This window comes from Primulina eburnea, chromosome 12 (genome assembly GCF_022965805.1).
Source record: "Primulina eburnea isolate SZY01 chromosome 12, ASM2296580v1, whole genome shotgun sequence".
Taxonomy (NCBI): Eukaryota; Viridiplantae; Streptophyta; class Magnoliopsida; order Lamiales; family Gesneriaceae; genus Primulina; species Primulina eburnea.
Window position 1 is genome coordinate 6,857,876 of NC_133112.1, and position 25,492 is coordinate 6,883,367.

The following is a 25,492-nucleotide window of genomic DNA, read 5'->3' on the forward strand; positions in this document are numbered from 1 at the left end:
CTTGATGATTGCATAAAGTCACAACTCGGTGATGTAAAATTTGAAAGAATATATCTTTTGACATTTTTGTCCATAAATTGTTAATTAGCAATAATTATTTTCAGGGTTATATAGAATTCGATATTGATGTAACCAAAATGGACCAAATCAAAATCTATAACATGTTAAACCTTCAAAGATAATTAGCGACAAAAAGTGTTTTAGTATTAAAAACAGACAAAAACTTGTGTGAGACGGTCTCACAGATCGTATTTTATAAGACGAATCTTTTATTTGGATCATCCATGAAAAAATATTAATTTTTATGCTAATAGTATTACTTTTTATTGTGAATATCGATAATGTTGACCCGTCTCACAAATAAAAATTCGTAAGACCGTCTCACAAGAGATCTACTCTTAAAAAAAATGGAGGTTACAATCAATATTTTCCCAATTTAATGACTACCACACTCAAATCATGTTAAATGCTCGTTATCTATCTACGTTTGGTTGCTTTGATTAGGTGGGTTTATTTTTTTTAGCCCACCTAATATCATGTTTGGTACGTTTTTTATTTAATAACTAAGTTAATCCCTACTATGAATGATTAGGTTATATTATGTGGGTTAAAATAATCCCTCCTCACCCCCTAAGATTATTTATCTCACTCTTAATCCATCCTATTTTTCCAATTTTACCATTCTCCTAAATCCAAACTCACCACTTCCCTCCACCGACCGCCCATCGACCGTCGGACGGCCGCCTCCCGCCGCCGTCGACACCCCCTCCTCCTGTTGGCCCGCGTCGCCGCCGCAAAAGTGGAAAAGCAATTTTGTCAATTCATCAAAAAATTCTTAATTACTCATTCTTAACCATCATATCAAACACACCATTATTTTATCTTCCAATCAAACATAGCCTTACAAGCTGGGAAACTCGATACTTGAGGATTTACTGTGATACCAGCCATACTCAATCCCATGTATTCTACAAAAGTACCAGTACGAAGAGTTCCTTAAAGCTTTTGTAGTCCACACGATTCGTCAAGGTGCTAACCTTAATTTTCCTATTTCACCATAATTATGAACTGAACAAGCTACACCCAACTCATCATCAAAAAGAAACTCAAGGAATATGGCGAATACTTGCATCAATACGTAGTTGGCGACTACGCCGAATCGCATGAGATTTTTAGGAAAAATTGGAATGTAATTTTCAAATGAAAAAGTGGAGAATCACAGTTTTTAGGTTGCAAACACTTTGAAAAGTGGTCTCTCTTTCTAGAGCTTGCAAAAATTGGTGTCTCCCTTTCTAGGAGTTGCAATCCATATTCATTGCTCTAATTCTAAAGGAAAAATAAAAACGTATTTCTCGAGATTTTGAGATTCATTGTGTGAACCAATGAATGCTCTCACTTGTGTTATAGAAAAAGTGCAGACAATTTACAACAGAAAACCCAAAGCATTCCAAAGCTATACTTCATGTCATTATAATTGGTTTACTATGCCAAGTAATATAATTAGACACCACTGATTAACTGAAACGTTGCTTACAATAATAAACAGTAAACATGCAACACAATAAAACGAAAATAATGAGAAGTAACTCCCCCTGCGACTTAGATAAATACCACCGAGGTCTAAATGATGATTTGCTCTAAGAACTTTGTTTCTTAAAAGATGACCAGGAGACAGGGTTATTGATTGGTAGCTAAGTTCAACGAGTAAATAGCATAGTTACCTCGTGGTGATGGCACGTGAAAGGCTAGCAACACGTTTTCTATGTGAATATAATGGTGGGTTGTGGCTGTCGAATGTGGGAGTCTCGAGGAGGAAACTCCCAGAATCCGCAGCTGCAGCACAGTCAACTATCAGTTGCTGGCATTCTAAGAGACCTCATTTTTTAGTGAACGCAAGTTCTGAAACCAATGCAATGTGATCGCTTCCCCATTTCTGTAAAACACGAGTCAGATGACAGAATCACAGAAGCATTAAAACATATCAAATTAATAGTCATACACAAGACACAAGTACCATCTTCCCAGTAGTAAAGATAATTAATCACATTCCAACAGGACACATCAGCAAAAAATGTAAACCAAAAGTGCATAAGTATCATTATTCGATTACAGGGAATGAATATAGTTTGTAAATATTTGCATTTTTTCCATCATTGATATCTAAATATGTTGAACTGGTGTTATAAAGTTGGACTATGCTTCTACATCTAAATCATCGTGTATAAACAAACTGGCCAAATTCTACATATGACAGCATAAATCTGCTACACAAGGATGACAAGGGACTTTGAGAATATTTCCATGACAACACAACTGATGTGTCGTAAATAAGGATAGGATGGATTTTTCCCGAACATTTGAAACCCATTTTACCTCAGATTCCTAAAAAGGAGTGCATAAATGATAAGAACGAAGACTAAAAACATTTCTCTTAGTTAATGATAATGAAAAGAGATCAGCAGCCCAATGTGCACATGAGGGAGTGTAACTAAATTTGTCACTTTGTGTGTTTGTTAGGATAGTTTCAACTGTATAACAAACTCTCTTACAGCTGTCATTATTTGATTGGTCCTCTTTGTATATATATACATGTATCTGTAGTCTTTGTTATTAATGAGAAGAAATCATCTTCCTCACGTCTTCAATTATTCTATCTTGGTATCAGAGCATTAAATGGCGGAAGCCCTTCCTCATATGGATTTCAGTAATAACACTTCGTCCAGCTCAAATTTTATTCTAGTTAACCCTGCCAATCAAATTAGCTCGGTTAAACTCACTGATGACAATTACTTACTCTGGCACCTGCAAGTTTTCTCTGCAATTCGTGGTCTAGGGTTAGAGATCTTCATTCTTGAAGACCCACCCATTCCTTCAAAGATGTTAGCCACTGAAGAGATCGTGGATTTCATTAATCCAAGCTATGTCTCCTGGTGTCGTCAGGATCAACTCTTGTTCTCCTTTCTTTTGGCTTCAATGACGGAAGGCGTCCAAAGCCAAATGATCGGCTGTGAAACTTCCTCACAGATCTGGTTGCGGGTCTCACGACTCTTTGCATCTCGTTCTAAAGCTCGGATTATGCAATATAAATTGCACCTACAAACACTGAAGAAAGGCACAATGAATATGCGAGATTATCTCAGCAAAATGAAAGGATACGTTGATATCCTTGCAGCCTGTGGACACTCGATCTCAGAGGAGGATCAAATTCTTCATATTCTAGGGGGTGTAGGCTTTGAGTTTGATTCAGTTGTTGTCCATGTGACATCTCGCGTGGATACTCTCTCGGTTTCTGAAGTTGGAGCTATCTTATTGGCTCATGAAGGAAGGATTGAATCTCTCAATGTTGCCTTGGAAAGCACCCCACCTGCTGTGAATGCTGCTACTCTTTATCCACCCAAGAAAGTTGATAATTCTTACTCACGCTCAGATTCGTCGCATCGTGGACGTGGTAGAGGCAGAAATCCTCGTGGTGGAAGACGAGGATGGACCAACAGTGGGCGTCCTGTGTGTCAAATATGTGGATTGATGGGCATGTTGCTCACAAGTGCTACTATCGATTTGATAGGGAGTTTGTTCCCAAATTCATGAGGTCTCAACTCCCTAATCAGAATGTTTATAATAGATCCTTCAATGCTTCACCAGTAGCTGCTATGGTCACTACAGGTTCTGAAAATATGAATGATGAATGGTGGATTCCTGACTCAGGAGCTTCGCACCATGTCACCAATGAGCTTGCAAATCTCACCCTTGGATCAGAATACTCTGGTGGTGGTAAAGTGCACATGGGTAATGGTTCAGGTCTGTCAATTTCGCACATTGGTCTATCTAAATATCATCCTCTTTCTTCATCACGCACCTTGTCTCTAAATAATTTGCTTCGAGTTCCTCTTATAACAAAAAATTTACTTAGCGTAAGTAAGTTTGCATCAGATAATAATGTCTTTTTTGAATTCTATCCTCAGTTTTGTGTCGTGAGGGACCTAGTAACTCGAGCACCTCTTCTACGAGGGACTTTGCATGAAGGACTTTACCGATTCAACCTGGGACAGCCACTTCATTCCCCACCAGCTTCCTACCTTCACACTTCAAGTCCTGAACTTAGCACAACGCTTCCACAGTCTTTGCTTCCTTTTCCACAAAAAGTTCCGCATACTTTAGATCAATGGCACTTTAGACTAGGACATCCTTCCTTACATGTTGTTAAGCAAGTTTTGAACAATTGTAATATTCCTATTTCAAGAAATGATAACTTACGTTTGTGTTCTGCCTGTGCGTTGGGAAAACATCATCAACAACCTTTTACATCCTCACACACATTATATTCTGAACCTCTTGAACTAGTATATTCGGATGTTTGGGGACCAGCACACACAACTTCAACCAATGGTTATAAATATTATGTGAGTTTCGTGGATGCTTACAGTAGATACTCTTGGATTTTCTTTCTCAAATCTAAGTCTGAAGTTTTTCAAGTGTTCAAAGATTTTAAGACCCAAGTTGAGGTTCAATTCAATAAGAAATTAAAAATCCTACAAACAGATTGGGGAGGAGAGTTTCGAGCCTTAACTTCTTTTCTTAAGCTTCATGGAATTCTTCATAGGTTGTCTTGTCCTCATGCTTCACAACAAAATGGGGTGGTTGAGCGAAAACATAGGCATATAGCTGATATGGGATTGTCTCTTCTTGCACAAGCATCCATGCCACTTGACTTTTGGGATAATGCCTTCTTCACAGCAGTTTTTCTCATTAACCGACTGCCAACACCTGTTCTTCAAAATGACACACCCCTTTATTGTTTGTTCAAACACCAACCAGATTATTCCTTCCTTCGAGTATTTGGGTGTAGGTGTTTTCCTTGTCTTCGTCCTTATAACACACATAAATTAAGCTTTCGATCTACACCATGTACTTTCATTGGTTACAGTGAAAAACACAAAGGTTACAAATGCTTGAGTACGGATGGTCGGGTCTATATTTCACGGCATGTTACTTTTGATGAGTCCTTCTTTCCTTTTGCTCATACATCTGTTGACAAGACTCAGCCTGCTCACTCCATCGAGTCCTCATCCTTGTACATTCCTTCACTTACCTCTTCCCCTTCTACTATCCCTTCTCCCTGCCCTGTTTTCCAAGAACATGACAACTCACCTAATCATGTTCCTTGTCCTACATCAGATTCTAGACCAGACCTATCTCCTTCTTCGAAGTCTGATGAAGAATCCTCCATTCCCTGTGTAAATATTCACCCAATGACTACTCGATCCAAGGTAGGAGTTTTCAAGCCTCGGGTGTTGTTAACTACTCATCCTGCCTCCTGTGAACCTTCCACTGTACAAGAGGCTAAATCTCATCCTGAATGGACTAATGCTATGAGTTCTGAATACAAGGCATTGCTCAAAAACAACACTAGGACTTTAGTTGAACAACCATCTAATGTTCCCATTGTAGGCTGTCGTTGGGTCTTTAAGCTCAAAACCAACACAGATGGGTCTGTTGCTCGTTACAAGGCACGATTAGTTGCCAAGGGTTACTCTCAAACTGCTGGGCTTGATTACAATGAGACCTTCAGCCCTGTGGTAAAACCAACTACCATTCGAATAATTCTTACTCTTGCTGCGTCCAAAGGATGGTCTGTCCAACAGTTAGATGTTCACAATGCTTTTCTTCATGGCAATTTAGAAGAAGATATATATATGCAACAGCCACCAGCTTTTGAAATTCAAAATGCTAAGAAGCCCCTTGTGTGCAAACTGCACAAAGCCATCTATGGACTTAAGCAAGCTCCTCGAGCATGGTTTGATAGACTTCGAACTACTCTTCAAGACATGGGTTTTCTTGCCTCTAAGGCTGATGCATCTCTGTTTCTAAAATTCAGCAGTACCTCTGTGATGTATATTCTCATTTATGTTGATGATATACTTATCACTGGAAGTAATCTCTGCCAAGTTAAAGCATTGATTCAGAAGTTGAATGATCAATTTGAACTACGTGATTTGGGTCCTCTATCTTATTTCTTGGGAATTGAAGTATCTCATCCTTCTACAAATGTCTACTTTCTTAAACAGACCAAATACATCAAGGAGCTGCTGATAAAAACAAAGATGAATCATGCTAAGTCTTTACCAACTCCAATGACATCATCTCTCAAACTATCTTCTCGAGGTGATGATTACTTTGAAGATGCTACGCTTTATAGAAGCACAGTGGGTGCTTTACAATATTTGACCATTACACGACCCGACATTGCCTACAGTGTCAATAAGGTGTGTCAATTCATGCAGACTCCTTTACATTCACATTGGAAGGCAGTCAAACGTATCTTAAGGTACTTAAATGGTACACTTGATTATGGCATCAAGCTGTCTGCTTCTTCTTGTCTTGGCTTGCATGGTTATTGTGATGCAGATTGGGGTAGCGATCCCGATGATCTGAGGTCCACATCTAGTTTTTGTTGGTTTTTGGGTAATTCCCCTATCTGCTGGAGTTCAAAGAAGCAACAAGTTGTTGCTCGTTCCAGCACCGAAGCAGAATTCCGAAGCATGGCAAATGCAACCTCTGAGTTAATCTGGATTCAATCACTTCTCAAAGAGCTGTGTGTTTCACTATCCAGTGTCCCGATCCTATGGTGTGATAACATTAGTGCAATTGCACTAAGTGCTAATCCTGTTCTACATTCTCGCACCAAACATGTGGAACTTGATCTTTATTTTGTTCGCGAAAAGATTCTGTCCAAAGCCTTGTCTGTCCAACATGTTCCTTCTTTGGATCAAGCAGCCGATGTGTTGACTAAGCCATTGTCTGCTGTTTCTTTTCAGCGCCACAGAACCAAGCTTCGCGTTGAACTTCTTCCCACGCTCTGCTTGCAGGGGAAAGTTAATGATAATGAAAAGAGATCAGCAGCCAAATGTGCACATGAGGGAGTGTAACTAAATTTGTCACTTTGTGTGTTTGTTAGGATAGTTTCAACTGTATAACAAACTCTCTTACAGCTGTCATTATTTGATTGGTCCTCTTTGTATATATATACATGTATCTGTAGTCTTTGTTATTAATGAGAAGAAATCATCTTCCTCACGTCTTCAATTATTCTATCTCTCTTAGGCCATGGCTTCTCTAAAGACTTAACAGGAATTGCTATATTAATTCATATCAACAGAAACAAGGGAGAATATGTCAAAACAAATAAGGGAGAACATGTAAATAAGACAAAAATCTACGATGAACCTATCACTTAGAAGAAGAACTTTTTACTCAATAAATTACAACCATAGTCATCTCAAGTAGAATTACCTATCTTCAATTCATATTTCATTATTTCAGAGAAATAATATTAGAAGATTTGTATTTCTCAGGTAGCTTTTCAGTTTTAGCATCTGGTTCCTTGTGGCCATAAATGTTATGCGGAAATATATTCAAAGTTATTCTGTAGCCTATACCTTTGTGGGAAATCCTGGAGTTTGCAGCATAACATGCTTAGGAATTGGAGCAAGAACCTTCGAAACTTGTAAATCTTCAGAAATCCTGAACAGCAAGGCGTTATGATGCCATTGCTTCAGGTCAGTCTATTTAGCTTTCAACAGGATGAAACACAAGTGCACATGCATGCAGCTAGTTAAAGATGACACCTTTTTGTTCCAAGTTTAAAATTGTATGTTGAAATTATATTACAAGCTGCCATAGCGAGGAAATAAATATTTACTAAATTTTTTGGCCGAGCCTCGTCATTTGCTTCTACAGTTCTACTGTGACCAACAAGATATTTAAAAGGAAAGTTCCTTAATATCATGGTTAACGAACTGCTAGAAAATTTCTAAACGATGCTATGGGATTCTCCCCTAGCTGAAGTCGCTACTATTCCAATGACTATCTAGAGCTAACCACATTAGAAGATGTCATGATTGTTCTTGGCAAAACCTTCCGACATTCAAGTCAGGAACGGAACACAAAATAGGTGTAGGCTAAATATATTGCGTAATTTGAGAAGTAACAGCTTTTTTACCTTACTATTGCTTTTTATAGATATAAGAGGAAGTCTTTTCCTAATAGAAGCCGAAGATTCACATATTTCTAGGGATTTGACAAAAATATTTCCTATGCATTTACCTTCCGACTTGACAAAACGTTTCCTACGGATGATATTCCTCAACTTGGGTCCATTGTATGCTAGGCTTTCCTAGACTTGGGGGATATTATCATATTTATTAGAATCCATGTCCACCAAGTTGCCCCAAATCCCAATCACATAAAATGTATAAATGTCCACAAAGCTATAAAACTAGCTCGACAAATCGGCTTGATCTTATTGTGATCTCTTATATTTTGCCCTACATCCAGTAGATCAAGAATGTCTCAATATTGGATATATTGCGAGATTGGGCTTTTGTTTATCATTAAACCGTTACATGTTGTGTACTTCTCAATATAGTGGACCACTAGTCCACTATTGTAATTTGATACGATATAATAAAATATCGTTTCTTATAAAAAAAAAGTTGGCCAATTGCAGGATGAATCAAATAAACGACTTCAAGCTGACGTGTTTTGATGGACATCGCAGATGCCAATACACGTATTTCTAAGTAGTAAGTACCATCATTTTTTCATATCTACAACACCTCAGATTTCAGAATTCAAGTTAAAAAGTTATGCCACTTCAAATTCTCAGACACATGGGCTTAGCTAAATCACCCATTTCCTTTATATGTGTCAAACAGAAGAGTCTTTTTTAACATGTCAAATCAACTTGATGGGGGATATGGGGAACTACTGATATACCTAGAATATTATAAGCGCCTGACACATTGGATGTACGTGTAAACACACGTCAGCACAAAATCATCTATTGGGAAGCAATAATATGATAACAGTAAAATACTATAGCCAAGGCTCCGATCTTCAGAATCGGTGGTCTGGGGGTGGGCGAATACAAGGAGACCATGGTACTGCCAAGTCGATCTACAAGCTTGTGCATTTTAGTGCCTAGTGGAGCTCGATGAACATAGTAAATATGGGAATATCCTGAAGATCCAGAACAAACCAATTGTTTCACACTACCCAAGTGCATAAATATTCACAAAGATAGTGGAAAATCTAGTTGTGCCTAAAAATGATATAAAGAATTATTGCATCATATCACTCAAAATCTAGTGATCTTTAACTCCTATTAGGTAATAAAGAGCCCCTCCTACATGTGCAAATTGGTCAGATATGAAAAAGCTTAAATCATCTACTACCTCTCAAATTACATATCACAATTAACATACATCAACCACTTTTGTTCCTCATCTCCAACTTGAGATTGGTGAAGCTACACTAGGAACAACCCCCGTGCCCTTTAACATGATAATTTTTATCTTAAAGCCATCAATGCTTGATAGTCACTTGAAAAGAGCAACTTGAGTAAAGGGAGAATTTTGTGGCATCATCAAGGAATGAAACTTAAATTGGTATAGCTTCTAAAAGTCAGTATCTATTTAAGCACTAAATGTGGTACAGGGCATCTTAAAAATTAAAATCAACCGAGATGTGAATGTCAAACAACCGAATATTTAAAATGTGAACATTGTGATAGCGCTGATTAAGAGCTGTCGGAAAATCACTCTCCACTCCATACATTCATTACGTAAACTACCATCTGTAAAAATTCCACATGCATATATCAATTGCAGGGAAGTGATTTTGAAAAAAACCACTCCCAAGGCAGGAAAATAAGAGAAAAATGACAGCTGAATTAGGATAATTTAGCTGTGAGGTTTTCTAGACTCACCATATATAGTCAACTGTGCCTAAAAATCGTCTGTTGTAGCTGGTAGCCAATGGTTCTCCGTTCGGATCTCTTAAACCGGAAGGATCCTGCAAGAGGGGGAAATCACATTTATCATGCTGTCAAATCTAGCACTTTTCAGTTCATGTAGCATCTTCAACAAGTGCATACAAAGTTGAAAAGCTATAGTTTCTTTTTTGGAATGCTCCACAGATACCTGAACTTCCGGATATGCACTTCTCAACTTCAAGTGATGTTCCATCACATTACAGTCCGCGCTACCTGTTGCAGTCTGTATTTCCATTGGAGTCCAAGCTGATGAAACATAGGAATAATTTCCTCTATCAATAATCACATCATGATTGGCATCAAGGGTGTTATTGAGAATTTCATCGCAACAAGAATCCAATTTTTGGTTGTGGGAATCCAAATCTAAATCGGATGCAAGAGTATGGCCAGTATTATGTAATTCAGACAAAAATGAGTTGAAATCCTCGCAGGATTCAGCATCCTTTTCTCCATTGACTATGTCATTGAGTAAAAAGTTTTCTGACTTATCCAGCAAAAAGTCAGTACTTCTTGATTCACATGAAGTGGATATACAAGCCGATAAATTATCATGGTTGTCATTTGCAGCTGAAACAGATGAAATAGTTGCCTCGCTTTCTGGTGACCGAACATTCAAAGGTCGATTGATTTGAGATACATCAGAGTTCAAGACCCCAGTAGCCTTAAATGATTTATTATCATAACCAGAATGACCATCAGAAACTACAGAACCTTTGTTCTGGTCATCTTGGGACTCATGGAATGTAAGAAAATTTGATTCAACACAATTTCGTGAGAAACTAGTTCTGAGAGTAGAGCTAGCATTTTCATTGCCACTGTGTGTACTATCAGTTGCCTCTGGATGGCTATCTTCACAACCAGACTCCAATGAAGCAGATGCATGACTTGTTCCCATACCTGGACAAACATGAGATCCAGCTTCAACTTGTGCAATAACAAGACTTTCATCAATGATAGTGGAGAACTGCATGAAGTAAACATACTGTTTCCCACACAACTATCGAATGAAACATGACATGTCAGCTGATTAGCACTCTGTCATAAGATTTTTACTAATGCCAGACCTAGAGGTTTCATCCACCACTGGACATTAGACATTAAATGGCTTACTTCAGGTGATTCACTACTCGAATCATTAACATATGATAGTTGCTCGAATCTGATGAAAAACCTGCTTGTTCTGGTTTTTCGGGATTTGCTACAAAAACTTGAGTAGAATTATGACCAGACTGGGCCCTACATTATACAATAATGTTCAACTTTCAGTGGCAGGAAACAAGACTCCTTGAGCTCACCAGTAAAATATTAACTCCACGGATATATATACCTAAAATCATGGTAAGAAGACCGTGAAGGGAATGTTTCGGCAGATGCTTGCCCCGAAACCTTGTCTCGTGGCAGTTCTGACAGATCTAGCTAAAGTAAATACAAAAAATCCATTAATCAAAATCCCAAAGATTTATCATCTGTGGATCTAAAGAATAGGAAAATCAAAAATAAAATTTGAAGCAACCTACTACCTTCTGCTCTGAGATAAAGTTGTACAGCGGACTCTGACACCAAAAAATAGACATGGAGTTGGTGAAAAATCCAAGCAAGGCAGAGAAGAAATTACCTTAGATGTACAAGAATGTGAGGCAAGAAAGCCAAGGATAGATAGCATTGACGAGAAATAAATAAACAACCTTTGGTGTGCAGTTAAAGTCTCCGCATATTACAATAGGAGCATTATCCCAAAGCTTTGAAACAGCTTGAGCCTTATCCAGAAGCACTCTGATCTGACAGGCAGAAAAAAAGTCATGGTAATATGAAAAAGAAGTTAATTACATTAGAATTCGACTTTTAAATTTTTATTAAATTTCAGAAAATAAAAAAACGGAAATACCACTACTTAAATTTGAACTCTGGTATTTAAGCTATTATTAGAAAACAGTAATAGAAAGTGGATAGCCTATATGCTGAGCAGCTAAAAAATGAAACCATTTTACTGCAGACTCTATACTAATATCAAGTAGATGAGAACCATCAAAATAAGACTTGAAATTGAATTTTGTTACGGCAAAAGATGACTTTCATTTCTAGTATAGGGTATAAAAGTAAAAATATTCACAAATCGAAATGTATGATATACTGCTGGATATGTTGATGGTCTGACAAACAGAATTTATGAGTGCGTATTTTATGAATAAAATTTATAGATTGAAAGCAGGTGGGGGCCATCACCTTTCAGATTCGAGAACGTGTGGTTGAAGGATAAGAATTTCAAAAAAAATGCGGAACAGTGGTGGAATAAATTGGGTTTCGATGGATGGGCGGGTTATCAATTCATGATGAGACTAAGATCGGTTAAGGGTGACATCAAAAAATGGAATAAGGAAGTTTATGGGTCGTTGGAAATGCAAGCAGCAGAGTTATCAAACAAGATTGAAAGAATTGACAAAATAGAGGGTGAGGGGAAGGTCACGGAAGGCTTAATTTCTGAGAGAAAAGAAGCAAAATTAAAGTACGAAGAAAATCTAAAACGAAGGAATCAGATTAGCAACCAAAAATGCAGGGTGAAATGGATCAAAGATGGGGACCAAAATTCAAAATTCTTTCATTCAATTCTAAATCAGCGTAAGAGTAAGGCTACAATTGACAGAATCGAAAGAAATGATGGATCAATAACAACAAGCGAGGATGAGATTGTTTCAATTATTTCCGAATTCTACAAGGCACTATACAGTAAGCACGAGGAAGAAGTTTGGGGGGTTGAAGGCTTAGAATGGTGTCCAATTGAAGTGGAAATGAATAGGCAACTAGAAATAGAATTCACAATCGAGGAAGTAAAGGAAGCAGTCTTTACTTGTGATGGTGACAAGAGTCCGGGCCCTGATGGATTCACTTTGAGTTTCTTCCAAGATTGCTGGGAAATTGTCAAAAAGGATATTTTGTCGGTGTTCCAAGAGTTTTTCCGCAGTGGCATCATTAATGGAATCACAAACGAGACTTACATATGCTTGATTCGAAAGAAAGGCGACTCTTTCAAAGTTAAGGATTTCCGACCTATCAGTTTAATAACAAGTTTATACAAGATAATATCGAAAGTCCTGACATTGAGACTGAAACGTGTTATGGGGGTGACAATCTCGGAATCACAGAATGCTTTCGTTGAAGGGAGAAATATCCTAGATTGTGGACTAATAGCAAATGAGTTGCTTGAGGAGGCTAGGGTGAGGAGGAAGGAAGGATGGGTGCTGAAAGTGGATTTTGAGAAAGCTTACGACAATGTTAATTGGGATTTTCTGGACTACGTCTTAGCAAGGAAGGGGTTTGGGAAAAAATGGAGATCGTGGATGCGGGGATGTGTATCGAATGTTTCTTTTTCGGTTATGATCAACGGAAGGCCGAGAGGAAAATTTAATGCTTTCAAAGGACTTCGTCAAGGAGATCCTTTATCTCCTTTCCTATTCAACTTGGTCGTTGACGTTTTGGGAAGATTGATAGACAAAGCTAAATCATCGAATTTAATAAAAGGTATTACGGTTGGAAAAGATTTGATCGAGATAACTCACATACAGTTCGCGGATGACACACTTTTTTTCGCACAAAAAGACGAGCACATAAGATTCATGGTCAAAGTGGTGAGCTCCTTCTGCCAAATGTCGGGCCTGAAAATAAATTGGGATAAAAGTGCGTTGTTGGGGATTAATCGTGAAGATGATGAAGTGGAAAGGTTGGCATTACAGTTGGGTTGTGGCAAAGCGAATTGGCCTATCACTTATTTGGGGGTTCCTTTGGGAGGGAACCCATTGAAAGCATCATTTTGGCAACCGGTAGTTAATAAACTGTCCAAAAAACTTGTTGCATGGAAGAAAGGTTTTCTGTCGAAAGGTGCTAGATTGACTTTGATACTATCGGTCTTGAATTCCATACCGATATATTACATGTCATTATTTAGGCTGCCGAGAAATGTTGAGGAAGTCATGGACAAAATTTCAAGGAATTTTCTTTGGGATGGAGCGGATGGAGATGCACATATACATTTGGCCTCATGGGATCAAGTTTGTAAACCAAAGGAAAGAGGTGGACTAGGCATAGTTAAACTAAGATTCAAAAATGAAGCCTTGTTAGGGAAGTGGTGGTGGAGATTCTTAAAGGAAGAGGGGACTTTATGGAAAAAGATCATAATTAGCAAATATGGATTTCAAGAAAATGGATGGGATGCGGGATTGGCGAGTGGTGTAACATTCAGATGCCCTTGGAAGTTTATCTCCCGGATTTACCCAACTTTCAAACGTTGTGTTTTAGTTAAGGTGAGAGGAGGGAATAAAGTGAGATTTTGGGAAGATCATTGGGTGGGTGATGGTTCCTTCAAAGTAGTTTTCCCAGCTTTACATCAGCTGTCAAATGTTCACAATCTGCCCATTTCGAACTTCGCATCACTTGATGAGTCCAACTTGAACTCTTCTTGGGATTTTCACTTCAGACGAGAGATTAGAGAGGGAGAGCTAGATGAGTTGACAGGTTTATTAGAGGTCTTAGAATCGGTTAGATTAGTCCGGGGGGTGCGAGACTTTGTCCAGTGGGGCGGGGATTCTTCGGGCATTTTTTCGGTAAGTTCATTTTACGATTCTTTTTTCTGTCATAATCTTCACCCAAAATTCCACCTTTTTGACAACATTTGGAAAATTCCTGTGCCGACCAAGATTCGATTCTTCTCTTGGTCAGCCTCTTTGGGTAAGCTGCCAAGCTCGGAGACAATTCAAAAAAGGTTCCCTGGAATTGCTCTGTCTCCAAATATGTGTGTTCTATGCAGACAGGAAACCGAGACTCAGGAACATATGTTGATTCACTGCTCTTTCGCAATCTCTCTGTGGAGTAGGGCTTTGCAAGAATTGAGGTTGACTTGGGTGACACCGAAATCAACAAAAGAGCTATTCGGCATGGATTTGGCCCAATCAACAGGGACTAAAGGAAGAATTTTCTGGAAAGTCGTGGTCCATTGCCTATGCTGGACAATTTGGTTGGAAAGAAACAAGAGAATCTTTGAAGGAACAGAGTCAAATGTTGAGATTTGCTGGGAGAAGATCAAAGTTAATGTGGCCTTGTGGATTGGAAACCACAAAGACTTCGACAACGTTTCGGTTTTTGATTTGTTAAGACAATGGGATTATGTGTATCTTTGAGACTCTCAAGCTTTTTTGTTTTGTTTGTAGGTTGACAGTGAACTTCCAGTCCACTGCATTTCTGTTCTAATAGTTGTAAACTTTTAAATCATTATTAATTAATAAAATTATGTTTCCTATAAAAAAAAAGAATGAGGTCATCAAGTTGTACCAACAAGCCCATAATTGGAAAGCACAAGTAATCTGTTAAAAATTGTTGCACATAGGATAAGCAAGCTAGAAAACGATGTCAAAGGGACTAAATGAAAGGAAAAAAGAAAAAATCTTCTTTTTCTCATTTTGCAAGGTGAGGACTTCCGTACTGCAACAATTTTAAACTTCACCTTTTTTTACCAGATACCTCATAATGCTTAAGAGTTAGCTGTTTCTTATTTCAAAGAAGGGAGAGGGATTGAAAGTACAAATGAGAGGGAGAGGGGATGTTATGGACCTGTTATTGGTGGGTCTAGATCCAAACAGCCCAAGAGTTATAAAGCCTTAGAACAGTATAGAAAGAGGGCAATAAATAAATATGCCAGAGGGGGGAGTTATTTTCATGCTCTTCATTTTTTGTTTTTGCTTGTATGTTAACTAGCTTGTGCTAGGGACTAGCTTTGGCTAAGGTACAGAGGTCATCTCTGGTTTTATTTTCTGTGTTAATCTACCTTATTTACACTTGGTTGCAAGAACTGGTCCGACCTGCCGGATAATCATTGGAGGAAAAGAAATGGCAACCACACTGTTGGATACAAGATCGATATGTGGGAAGACAGGGTACCAGATTTGGCAGAGAATGAATTCGATGGTGGTGAATCCAAATTCAATGGTGTTGAAGTTACTAGAGACCACGGAAATCGCTCAACAAAACTATGGAGAAGTTTCTGGGAATCAAAGCAACAGGGGAGCAGTTTGTAACAAGGAAAACAAGGGATGTGGAGAAGCAACTGATGGATAGCAATGAGCAGCCAATGGAGAGGAAGAATGAATCACCAAGTAGACCAAATATGAAGAATCCTAGCGCCCCAATTGTTGAAGAGAAGGAAAGTTCGCTGATCCAAGAACGAGTGCTAGGTGAGACTGCATCGGGCCTGGCATTTGGAGTGGTCAAACGCTATGACCTCGAGGGGCTCGAAAAAAAATAAAATGTTGAGATATTATGGACTGGAATTATCTGGGCTTGATAAGAGAAAGCCGATTTAGAGAAAACATCTAAGAAGCGAAGCGAATGATGAGTTGGTATCGGAATCCATAGTGTCGAAGACTGACATCATAGTGAAGATGGAACATATCAGAAACTTCACGGCAAACATTAGCACGATGGACCTGGGGTTCCCTGAAATGTCGTGGGGTCAAACGAAACTTCGGGAAAAGAAAGATGAGCGACTTACCATTGAGTTGAGCAAACGATATAGTGGCCAAAAAGCTATGAATGATGGGTGGATATGCAGCGTTGAGCGGGGATGCAAGAGGGTAGGGATGTGAATCGTGAAGACTGAGAAGTGGACAGCCCAGGAGTCGGCTCAAGAACAATGCATGGATGTTGCAACCACAAATTAAGAACTCAAATTATATTGTAAACAGAACAGAAATATTTTCCAAGATATACTCTATGAGCACAAACCTTAGCCAAATGCTAGTATTTCCCTAGCTAAGCTAGTTACAACCCACAAAACAAACAACAGAATTAATATCCCGCTTCGCTCTCCTCTCATTTATTCTTCTCATTTTTTACCCTTACACATTATCTGTAACTGACTACGGGCCTTCCTGATTTGGACCTTTTTTTGTTAAATATCTAGGCTCAATAATAATTGGGTCCGTAACAATACCGTCCTCCTTCAAATTAGCCTTGTCCTCAAGTCTAAGAATTGAGTGTCGAATTTCAGAAGGGCAACCTTTCTCCATGACACCTAATGCGCCTTTAACAGACTTGGCAACTTCTCTCTCTCTCTCTCTCTCTCTCTCATTTCTTGTTAGCGTCAATTAACCAAAAAATAATGATAATAGGGAAAGAACCCTTAGAAATGGTGAATTCTCTTCCTCTTGACTCATTTCTTGTTAGCATCAAGTATCCCGCCAACTATGATAAAAAGAAAAGAACCTTTTCCATTCTTCCCAGCCAAATGCAATTGTTGAACCCCAATTGTGATGGTAACAACCAGTACTTTAATAGCATGACTCAAGATAGTTTGATCCCCTGCATCATCAAAGAATACCAAAACAGAAAAAAGTGCAGAAATCCGCTTGTATACAAGACCAAACCCACCTCCATTCTTGTTCCAAGGATCGAAATTATTTGTATCAGCTTTAACAAAATATAAATGAAGCCCTACAACCCCTTTGAGCATTTCCTCGAATAACTTACTTGCATCATCCACTCTTTTCTCCCTACACAAGCCACCAACTACCAACATTGAGAGCTTCGTTAACTGACTTAAATTAACCCAATATTCCAGAAACACCTTAAAAGCAGAGAGTGTAGAGAAATTACCTACTTTTCTCATCAAGCTGTGGAAAACGTCAGCCTCATCGGATACTTTGGATTCAACATCAAGTGTTATAAAAGTATTGGTAACAGTACGTTTCAGGCATGCAGAAAGTGAGGACTATACAGTGGTGAGTTCTTCGGGCAGTCTCTTCCCAGCTTCGGTGCGGTTCTTCCGATCCAACACCCGCCGCTTCCCCAGCTCTTCATGAAGCCGTTCACACCCGATTTTATCTCTGGGCCTCTTGCAACAATAGGCCCAGTCTCCCTCAACCCCAAACTCTACCATCATATCCTCACTCAAGTTCCCAATCGAACCCCACTCAAACCGTCCATGTTCGCTATAACAAAACTCGATACCTTCGGCTTGCTCCACTTTCATGAATAAAATCCTAGAACCCTTAAAATTGAAATTGGGGCTCATTTAACCAGAGGATGATGCATGGTAGTAGAGCAGCCATTACGGGAATTGACCGAAGCTTAAGGACACGGATCGAGAAAGCCGAACGGTCTCACAAAAGGGAATTGAAGAAAGGGAAGCCAAGTGTTTAGGGCTTAAAGAATTTGAAAAGAAGTTGGTTGTTCAAAGACAGGAAGAGGATAAGGAAGAGGAAATTAGGGCTAAAAGAGCGACAAAATTCCTGAGCCAAGCTGGCGCCCACGGATGGGATCAATGTAAAATCATTCAAACTACCTCCAATTTCATGATACTATCTGTTGAAGGAACAGTTTCCCTGGTATCTCATGACAGCTTGTGTGATTGGAAATGCATAATTATGAGCATACATGTTTACCCCATGTTTGCTCATAACCCTCCGAAGCTAGTCACTTGTGTTACGGTTAAAAGATTGTGGGTTGCTATTAAAACATTGGAGGCAGCTTGTTTGCTTTCCCTCAATTTAAAATTTTGGGATTTATTGATGGATTGTAGTTTGCTTGATGATCACCTGGTTTGCAACTAACTTCTTTGAAGTCAAGAATGTCAAAGAAATTGAACCAGCATAAAGAAGTTGTTTATTATCTTCACAGCAGTCATGGAAGCCGGAATTACTATTATCAACAGCATGGCCCTGATGTCCTCTTTTACCATATTTAAGTTCGGGACGCAGAAAGATATCAAAAGTTGGCAATTGCTGTTGCATACTGTTGTTGGTTTATTGGGTGGCCGTGCCGGTGGGGTGCACTGTTCTCTATTCATGTTCCTACTGATTGAGAAAGGGCATGATGCATTGGGACTAGAGTTGAACAAGTTATCTTCAACTCTTAGCCTTGAGGACAAGGCTAATTTTGAAGACGATGGTATTGTTACGGACCTGTTATTGGTGTGTCTAGATCCAAACAGCCCAAGAGTTATGAAGTCTTAGAAGAGTTTAGAAAGAGGGCAATAAATATATGAGAGAGGGGAGTTATTTTCATGCTGTTCATTTTTGCTTTTGCTTGGATGCTAACTAGCTTGTGCTAAGGACTAGCTTCGGCTAGGATACAAAAGTTATCCCTGGGTTTATTTTCAGTGTTAATCTACCTCATTTTAGCTTTGTTCATCTATTATTACTACATATAAATTGTCGTTGCATCAGGGGAACATGATCTCAACTATTCTATAGTGTTTTTTTCCTGCATATAGCATAAATATCAGTTAGCAAATTTAGCTTATAGATAAGAGCGCATGTTTGAATCAATCGGCAAAAAGATCGAATGCCACATAAAAGAAAGTTGGTCCAAACAGAAAAACAAAGAAATTTTAATCTAAGGAGATGAAGATTAATACAAAAAATGCAGTTAGCCTCACATGGATTTTGAAGAACAATCAGAGCCATTCTGAACAACAATCATACCTGCCCAAGCTTAATATCTCCCCTTTTAGGATTGAAAAGCACATGAACGTTACACACAACTACTCTGTCAGACTTTTCCAAGCTGTAAATTCCATTATAAAAAAAATTCAGATAATTGAACCATCAATAAAAGAACTCATCTAATAACAATTAAAGAAAAACAGCAGAAAGAATGATTCAAGTGCAAATCAATCAACAAGATGCATATAAATGAGGTCAAGCATCATCCGTTTAGTCTGTAGCTTCATATGTAAGAGGGAGACGGGCGTGAGGAGCTTTAACACTCAAGACTAATGGAGGCTATCACGCAAAAAAAAAAAAAAACCTGAATCTACAACTAAGAACATAATAACCTAATTCTCAAAGAACAAAGTTTCTTCCTTGTGCATAAATAATAGGACTCCATTTACTGATAAAATTATAGTGTTAGTAAAAAAGTCCAAGTGCTAAAAGTATCGTGCATTTTTCACATGTTGGAAATCATTCAATTACCTAATTTTATCCTCAAGACCTCATCTATATTCGAAGTTAAAACTGAACTTCAAATAATTGTAAGCCATAACTATAAGCCTCTTGCTCTCAAACTTATCCACCAACAATATTTATACCATAAAAGCTCAGGAGAACAATCTTCATTGACTGGATCCATCTCGGTGAAGATATTTCTTGAAGACAGTCCATCACTTGTCAGGAAATTAAGTACGACAGCAATATTGAATCTCATTGGACTGATTTTCAGGATTTGTAAAGAGAACTTACTAACAACTCGCAACTCCAAATAAATTTACATTTTCCAATGTCCGCGCTTTTTAACTTTTTCAGAGAATATCACAATTTTCATCATAACATAAATGAATGAAAACTCCATAGCACAAATTTCCAGGATTATGAATTTAATCCTTGCAAATTTACATCTAGGAAAATCAAGTCATTAATATATCCCTAGTAAACTGAACAAGAGAACTCTATTATTTTTCACCAGGCCAATACCAAGTTTAATTATCATAAAGCATATGGGTCGGGCAAATTTATCAATTTTAAGGTTTGTATGATATATTTAAAGAGCTAATTTTATAACAGCTTCTGTATATCTATGTGCAAGTGACGCATCACAGTCAAATTGTCTGCTTTGTCCATCAGACAGGTACATTTTTCCTCACTAAAAGGGTAACTTACTTGGTAGTTTTCAGTTCTAACAATAAAAATTTAGGATCATAAAAACACACAACATCCAAGAAAATTTTCCAGTGTGATCAATCTGATATATCAGCAATAAATCTACTTTTCATTCTCTATTAAATGCTAAATTAGATTACCTTGAAAGCACGCATATTTATAACATATTCTGATCATAATTAAAGTACATATAGAGAATGTGATTTTTCGAAAAAATGCTGCTGTGGAGAAAATACCTCAAAGTTCCAAGTAACATATCAAAATGGGTAGCCCTATTTCGGACATTTATAGTAACTATTTTAATTCATAAAATGCTCCACAAACTTATCACGATAGAAGTTGCTGAAATTTATGAAAAAAGTAAGAAGAATTTTTCACAACAAAAAGGTAAGAGAATATGCAGCATCCTACCTTGTAGAGGAAGCTGATAGGTCATTGTTTCTAGTTTTCCCATTCACAGACTGTCAAACAAGATAAGTATAACAAATTAAGGAACAAGAAATGTACATGGTCATAAGAATTCAAGCCTGAAGTCTCTGTTTACGCTTCCTAAATATAATTTTAAAAATGATGCACCTCGAGCACACATATCTGGGCAACATTATCCCGAAGGCCAAGCTTATTGTATTCAATGGACTCTTCATGCAGCAACTTGAATCTAGCAGACAATGGAACTTAATCAATTAAAAGTTGTCAAACCAGCGAAGACAAAGGAAACTCGCAATATCTTTTCAAGTCTTTAGAACTATCGATGCGAAGCTGAAGGCCACACAGTTCTTAAGTCATAGCAGCATAATAAATTCAAGTGAAATAGATGGTAGTAAAAAATTTCAATAGAATACAAAGTAAAATGAGCTCTTTGAATGGTTCTTTTGCTGAATAAAATGACAGCCAAATTGTGAGATAGTTTTCAAAAGAAAACAAAGTTAATTAAGCTCTTTGAATGGTTCTTTTGGTGAATAAAATGATAACCAAATTCTGAGATACTTGTTCTTCTCTTGTGCAAAGACGTGGACGCATCGTCCCAATCAAGTAAAACAAACCTGGACTATAGATGCTATGACGACCATTTATTCAATTATGATAACCAGAATCATATAAAACTTATTCTGTAGCTTGAAAACATATTCCAGGTAATAAGTGATTCTCATCCGTACAATGAAACTTAATAAACTGCAATTAGAGCATGCAAAAACAGGTGTTTTTCCAGTAACAATTCCGAAGTCAAGAAAACAGAGGATAAGCACCTGGAAACACGCCAAAATGTAGCACAACCATCAACAGCGTTACCAGTTCGCATCTACAATAAATAAAATATCACTGAAACAATTTTTTGGTAATTAAAATACATCATCTTCTTAGAACAGGTCAAATTGAAAAAAAAAATAGCTTTCCAGTTAATCTCACAGAACTTAATTTTGAAAACATGGAGAATAAAAATCAAGCAATAGATCTTTTAATATCACTTATACCAAATTATTTTTCCTTCAAAATTGACGCAAAGAAGTCTTGAGATAATGTCATCCAACCTCAAACACAGATAAATATCAGCATGGCAATAAACTAACGGTGCATCTCAAGTAATCAACCGTCAGCAAAAAGAAAATCCAGTGGCATGTCAAATTAAAAGGTTTCTGACAAAGATTTCTCATTTTTTACCAGTTTAGAGCAAACTTATTCATAAATTAAAATTAAAAAAAAAACAGAAAATTTGTAGCTTAACAAATAACAAGGTCTCGCTGGTACCCTTCTTCCACCAGACCACCACTCTCACCTAAATATTTGTCAGATTGTTTCTAATTAGAAAACATATACCAATATAAAAATAATAATAATATACATATAAACCAACAATTTTCCCAATTGTTCAAGAACTTCTTACAAACAATTCCCTCATTAACAAAAGTTTCCATTGGCTCGAACATGGAACCAATTAGCGAATTCGCTTTCTCAAGCATACTAGCCATTACTAAAATAATTTTATTGTCAAGCCGGAAAAGAGTGTGTTAGAATGCACATTTTTTAAAAAAATTGCTCATGTATTCGCCCATAAGTTACATAAGACTACAAGGGATCGGTTCAATACTCTTGTAATTTGACTAGCTATGTCTTGAAATTCAAATGCAGCTTGACCGTGTACATGCAATGTCAATAGCATTTGTACAACACGAGATTAAAAACAAATAGTGCAGGAAATCATCCATAAGATAAACCAGATTCAAAGTGATAACATTGAGCAGCCAAGTTTTTCCAAGGTCACCTTCCAGATGCCACTGTATCCACGGAGCTTTAGTTCAGCCTCTATGTCTTGGAATCTATCAACCTCCTGATTTTCCAAATAAATGAAATAAAATGAATACCAACAGTAAGAGATAAGCAGACATGAACATACACAACTAGCTAGAAACTTATAATCAAGTGAAAAACAAGCTATAGAGAAGCTTGTCATGATGCAATTTGAAAGAGGTGTTGTGGTTTCTTTAAGAGTACCAGAAACCGATAACGAGCGATGCATTTGCTTTACTACACATGTGTAAGCAACTTAAAAGCCAGTCGCCAAGAGTGTATGACATGAGCTTGCAAATGCATCATACCTGAAAACATAAGATGTCAGCTGACCATAACCCAAGCTCAAAATTTATACTTTTCTTGCGCCAACTCCAGTCCAACATATACCGAGGTATGTGAGAGTACAGTTGCCAGTGATCCAAAGCCAAGTAATCAGCTAAAATGTTGTAGGACAGAACAGTGAACCGCCCTGCAAAGTAACAAGTAACAACAATAGCAAAATGAGGTTAACTCAACAAAAAATTAAGTGTAAACCTAAGGAGAAAAGAGAGGGACTCAACAGATTTTTCACTTATAGATGCGTCAACAAACTCAAGCAGCCACATGGAAATCAAATTTCTGAAGCCCTAAATCTCTTAAAGTTAATATAAATAAGACAAAAAATTGGACATGCAAATAAAGATTCTATCCATTACTCCACAGGCATTAATTATGTATTCTTAGAATTTGATTGCTGATGATGAACATGCTCAAATCTCTACAAAAGAGATGGATGTTTCTCAGAAAAGCAACAATTCCTGAACTATGAATAACCTCTTTGCAACTCAAGGCATTGTTTTTTACCCAACCACATCAATGTGAGCTCAAGCAACCAGTGCAAATCAAATTTCTCAAGGCCTTGATCCTACATATGATATGAATAAGAAAGAAACTGAAAACAATCAAATGGTCCAATACTGCAGAAGCATTAACGACATGGCTTTTCACTAATCACTATGACTGTTGATGATATAGTGTGATTTTAACCTATAAAAAAGCTGTATTTATTTTACCAGAAAAAATATCCAGGTATAAATCATGACTGGAACTGGGATCTCAAAACATTGTGTTTTACCGAAATCAACCATCTCAAGAAGATTTGAGTTAAGCATTGCAATTACAAAGACAGAAATAATTGATACTAGCCAGTCTAAATTTCTCGTTAAAAAAACAGTACCACAGCTCTACACATGACCAATATAATTTCCCTCACATTAAAATCACCTTCAAAAAGAACCAATTAACTAGTGTCATTTATTTGCTTCATTTATGGAGCGAATCATAATTTAGAATCCACGTTGTTCTATAAAGCACCAACCTTGTAAGCTTTTGAATTAATCAAGGGTGATATTCATAACAGGGGTGGACCAAGTAACAGGCGGGAAAGATGGAGAAACAGACTCAGAAGAGTGGATGTAATATGTTTTAGGGGCCAAAACATTGACTTCTAAAATAAATTACACATGAAATTTCAGAGGGGTTCAATCACACCATTGCCACCCAGACTTGATATGGACCTGATTCAAAGGCAAAACCATATAAAATAATAGGTGTACAAAAGTTGGAGGTGGGCATGCTCATCCACTTGAGTGAAAATAACGAATTAATTACACCCAAAAATAGAAGCATGTTGCTGTAGCTACTAGTCTAAAACCACAAGATGAAACCACAACATGAAACCAACCAATAGAAAACTGTTCTTAACCAACTGATTGAACTCATGCGTTGAAACTAAAACTAAAAATCATTTTAATATAAAAAAATGGAGAAAGAGATACAATTCACGACCGCAATTAGGAGGCAGTCCTGGTTTTGCATAATCCCAGGCACGATAATCTGGAGGCTTTGAAGCCCTTGGTCTAAATTGTCGATGCCCCTCCTGGCCCTTAAACTGCTGATTATTTCCAAAGGAGGGACGTTCCAGCCACTGTGGTTGTCTATATGATAGTTGATTCTGATCAGCATAGGGCCGTAGACCAGGAAAATGCTGACAGGTAGGCGATTCTACTCGCGAACTGGGGCCGTAATATTGTTGGGCCAAGTAATACTGTGGTGGCGGAGGGACAGTACCGAAACTCTGCTGACACGAAGAGTTCGAGAATCTGAAACCGCGATTGGCGTCTTGAACAGAATGGAAGTGGGAGTCTCCAGACACGAATTCCGGGTGGACTCCAGTTGCAGAACCCGGGGGTTTGTCTGAATATCCTCTCCTGCCTTGCGAGCGCCACCTTCTAACCTTTTTGTCGGCCAGAAACCAGGAATACAGCCATTAAAAACAAGAAAACTTCACCCTGAGAACTAAAATTCATCCAAATCCCAAACAAAATAAAACGAAAATAATTTTTATTCCCAATTGAAGGCCGAAAATTTGCATTCGAAAGCAACGATTATAAATCCATCGCATAAATGAATCACAATGTAGGAGAAAAAAGTTGAAACGTGAGATTTTATGATTGCACTATGTGTGTGTGCTTGTGCGGTAAGAATAAGGATGTTCGGGAATTACAGGTGGGGCAGAATACATGTGGATAGCGGCGGACTCGGCGGTGGCAGCAGCCGCTATAGAGTGAAAGGGGGGATGACGTCTCATAGACCCTCCAGTTGAAGACTGGGCATCCCAGCTCAAAAATGGTTACGCAATACGAAGAGCGGTTCAGAACGTCTGGTTCGATGTTTTATCCTAACGCAA

At 37.9% G+C, this 25,492-nt stretch overlaps 1 protein-coding gene across 1 annotated transcript; it reads right to left on the reverse strand.

The window, feature by feature from the left end:
* Positions 1 to 1,474: 1,474 nt before the first annotated feature.
* LOC140808248 (carbon catabolite repressor protein 4 homolog 6) lies at positions 1,475 to 25,475 on the reverse strand. Its single transcript, XM_073165322.1, has 16 exons — positions 25,310 to 25,475; positions 24,592 to 25,039; positions 23,070 to 23,233; positions 22,736 to 22,801; positions 21,723 to 21,775; positions 21,052 to 21,133; positions 20,887 to 20,936; positions 19,300 to 19,381; positions 11,518 to 11,610; positions 11,353 to 11,385; positions 11,160 to 11,248; positions 11,004 to 11,068; positions 9,981 to 10,729; positions 9,767 to 9,852; positions 7,437 to 7,521; positions 1,475 to 1,933 (listed from the first exon to the last, which is right to left on the reverse strand). Exons 1-16 carry the CDS (start codon positions 25,391 to 25,393, stop codon positions 1,877 to 1,879), a joined length of 2,286 nt encoding a protein of 761 aa, XP_073021423.1. The 5' UTR covers positions 25,394 to 25,475; the 3' UTR covers positions 1,475 to 1,876.
* Positions 25,476 to 25,492: the final 17 nt, after the last annotated feature.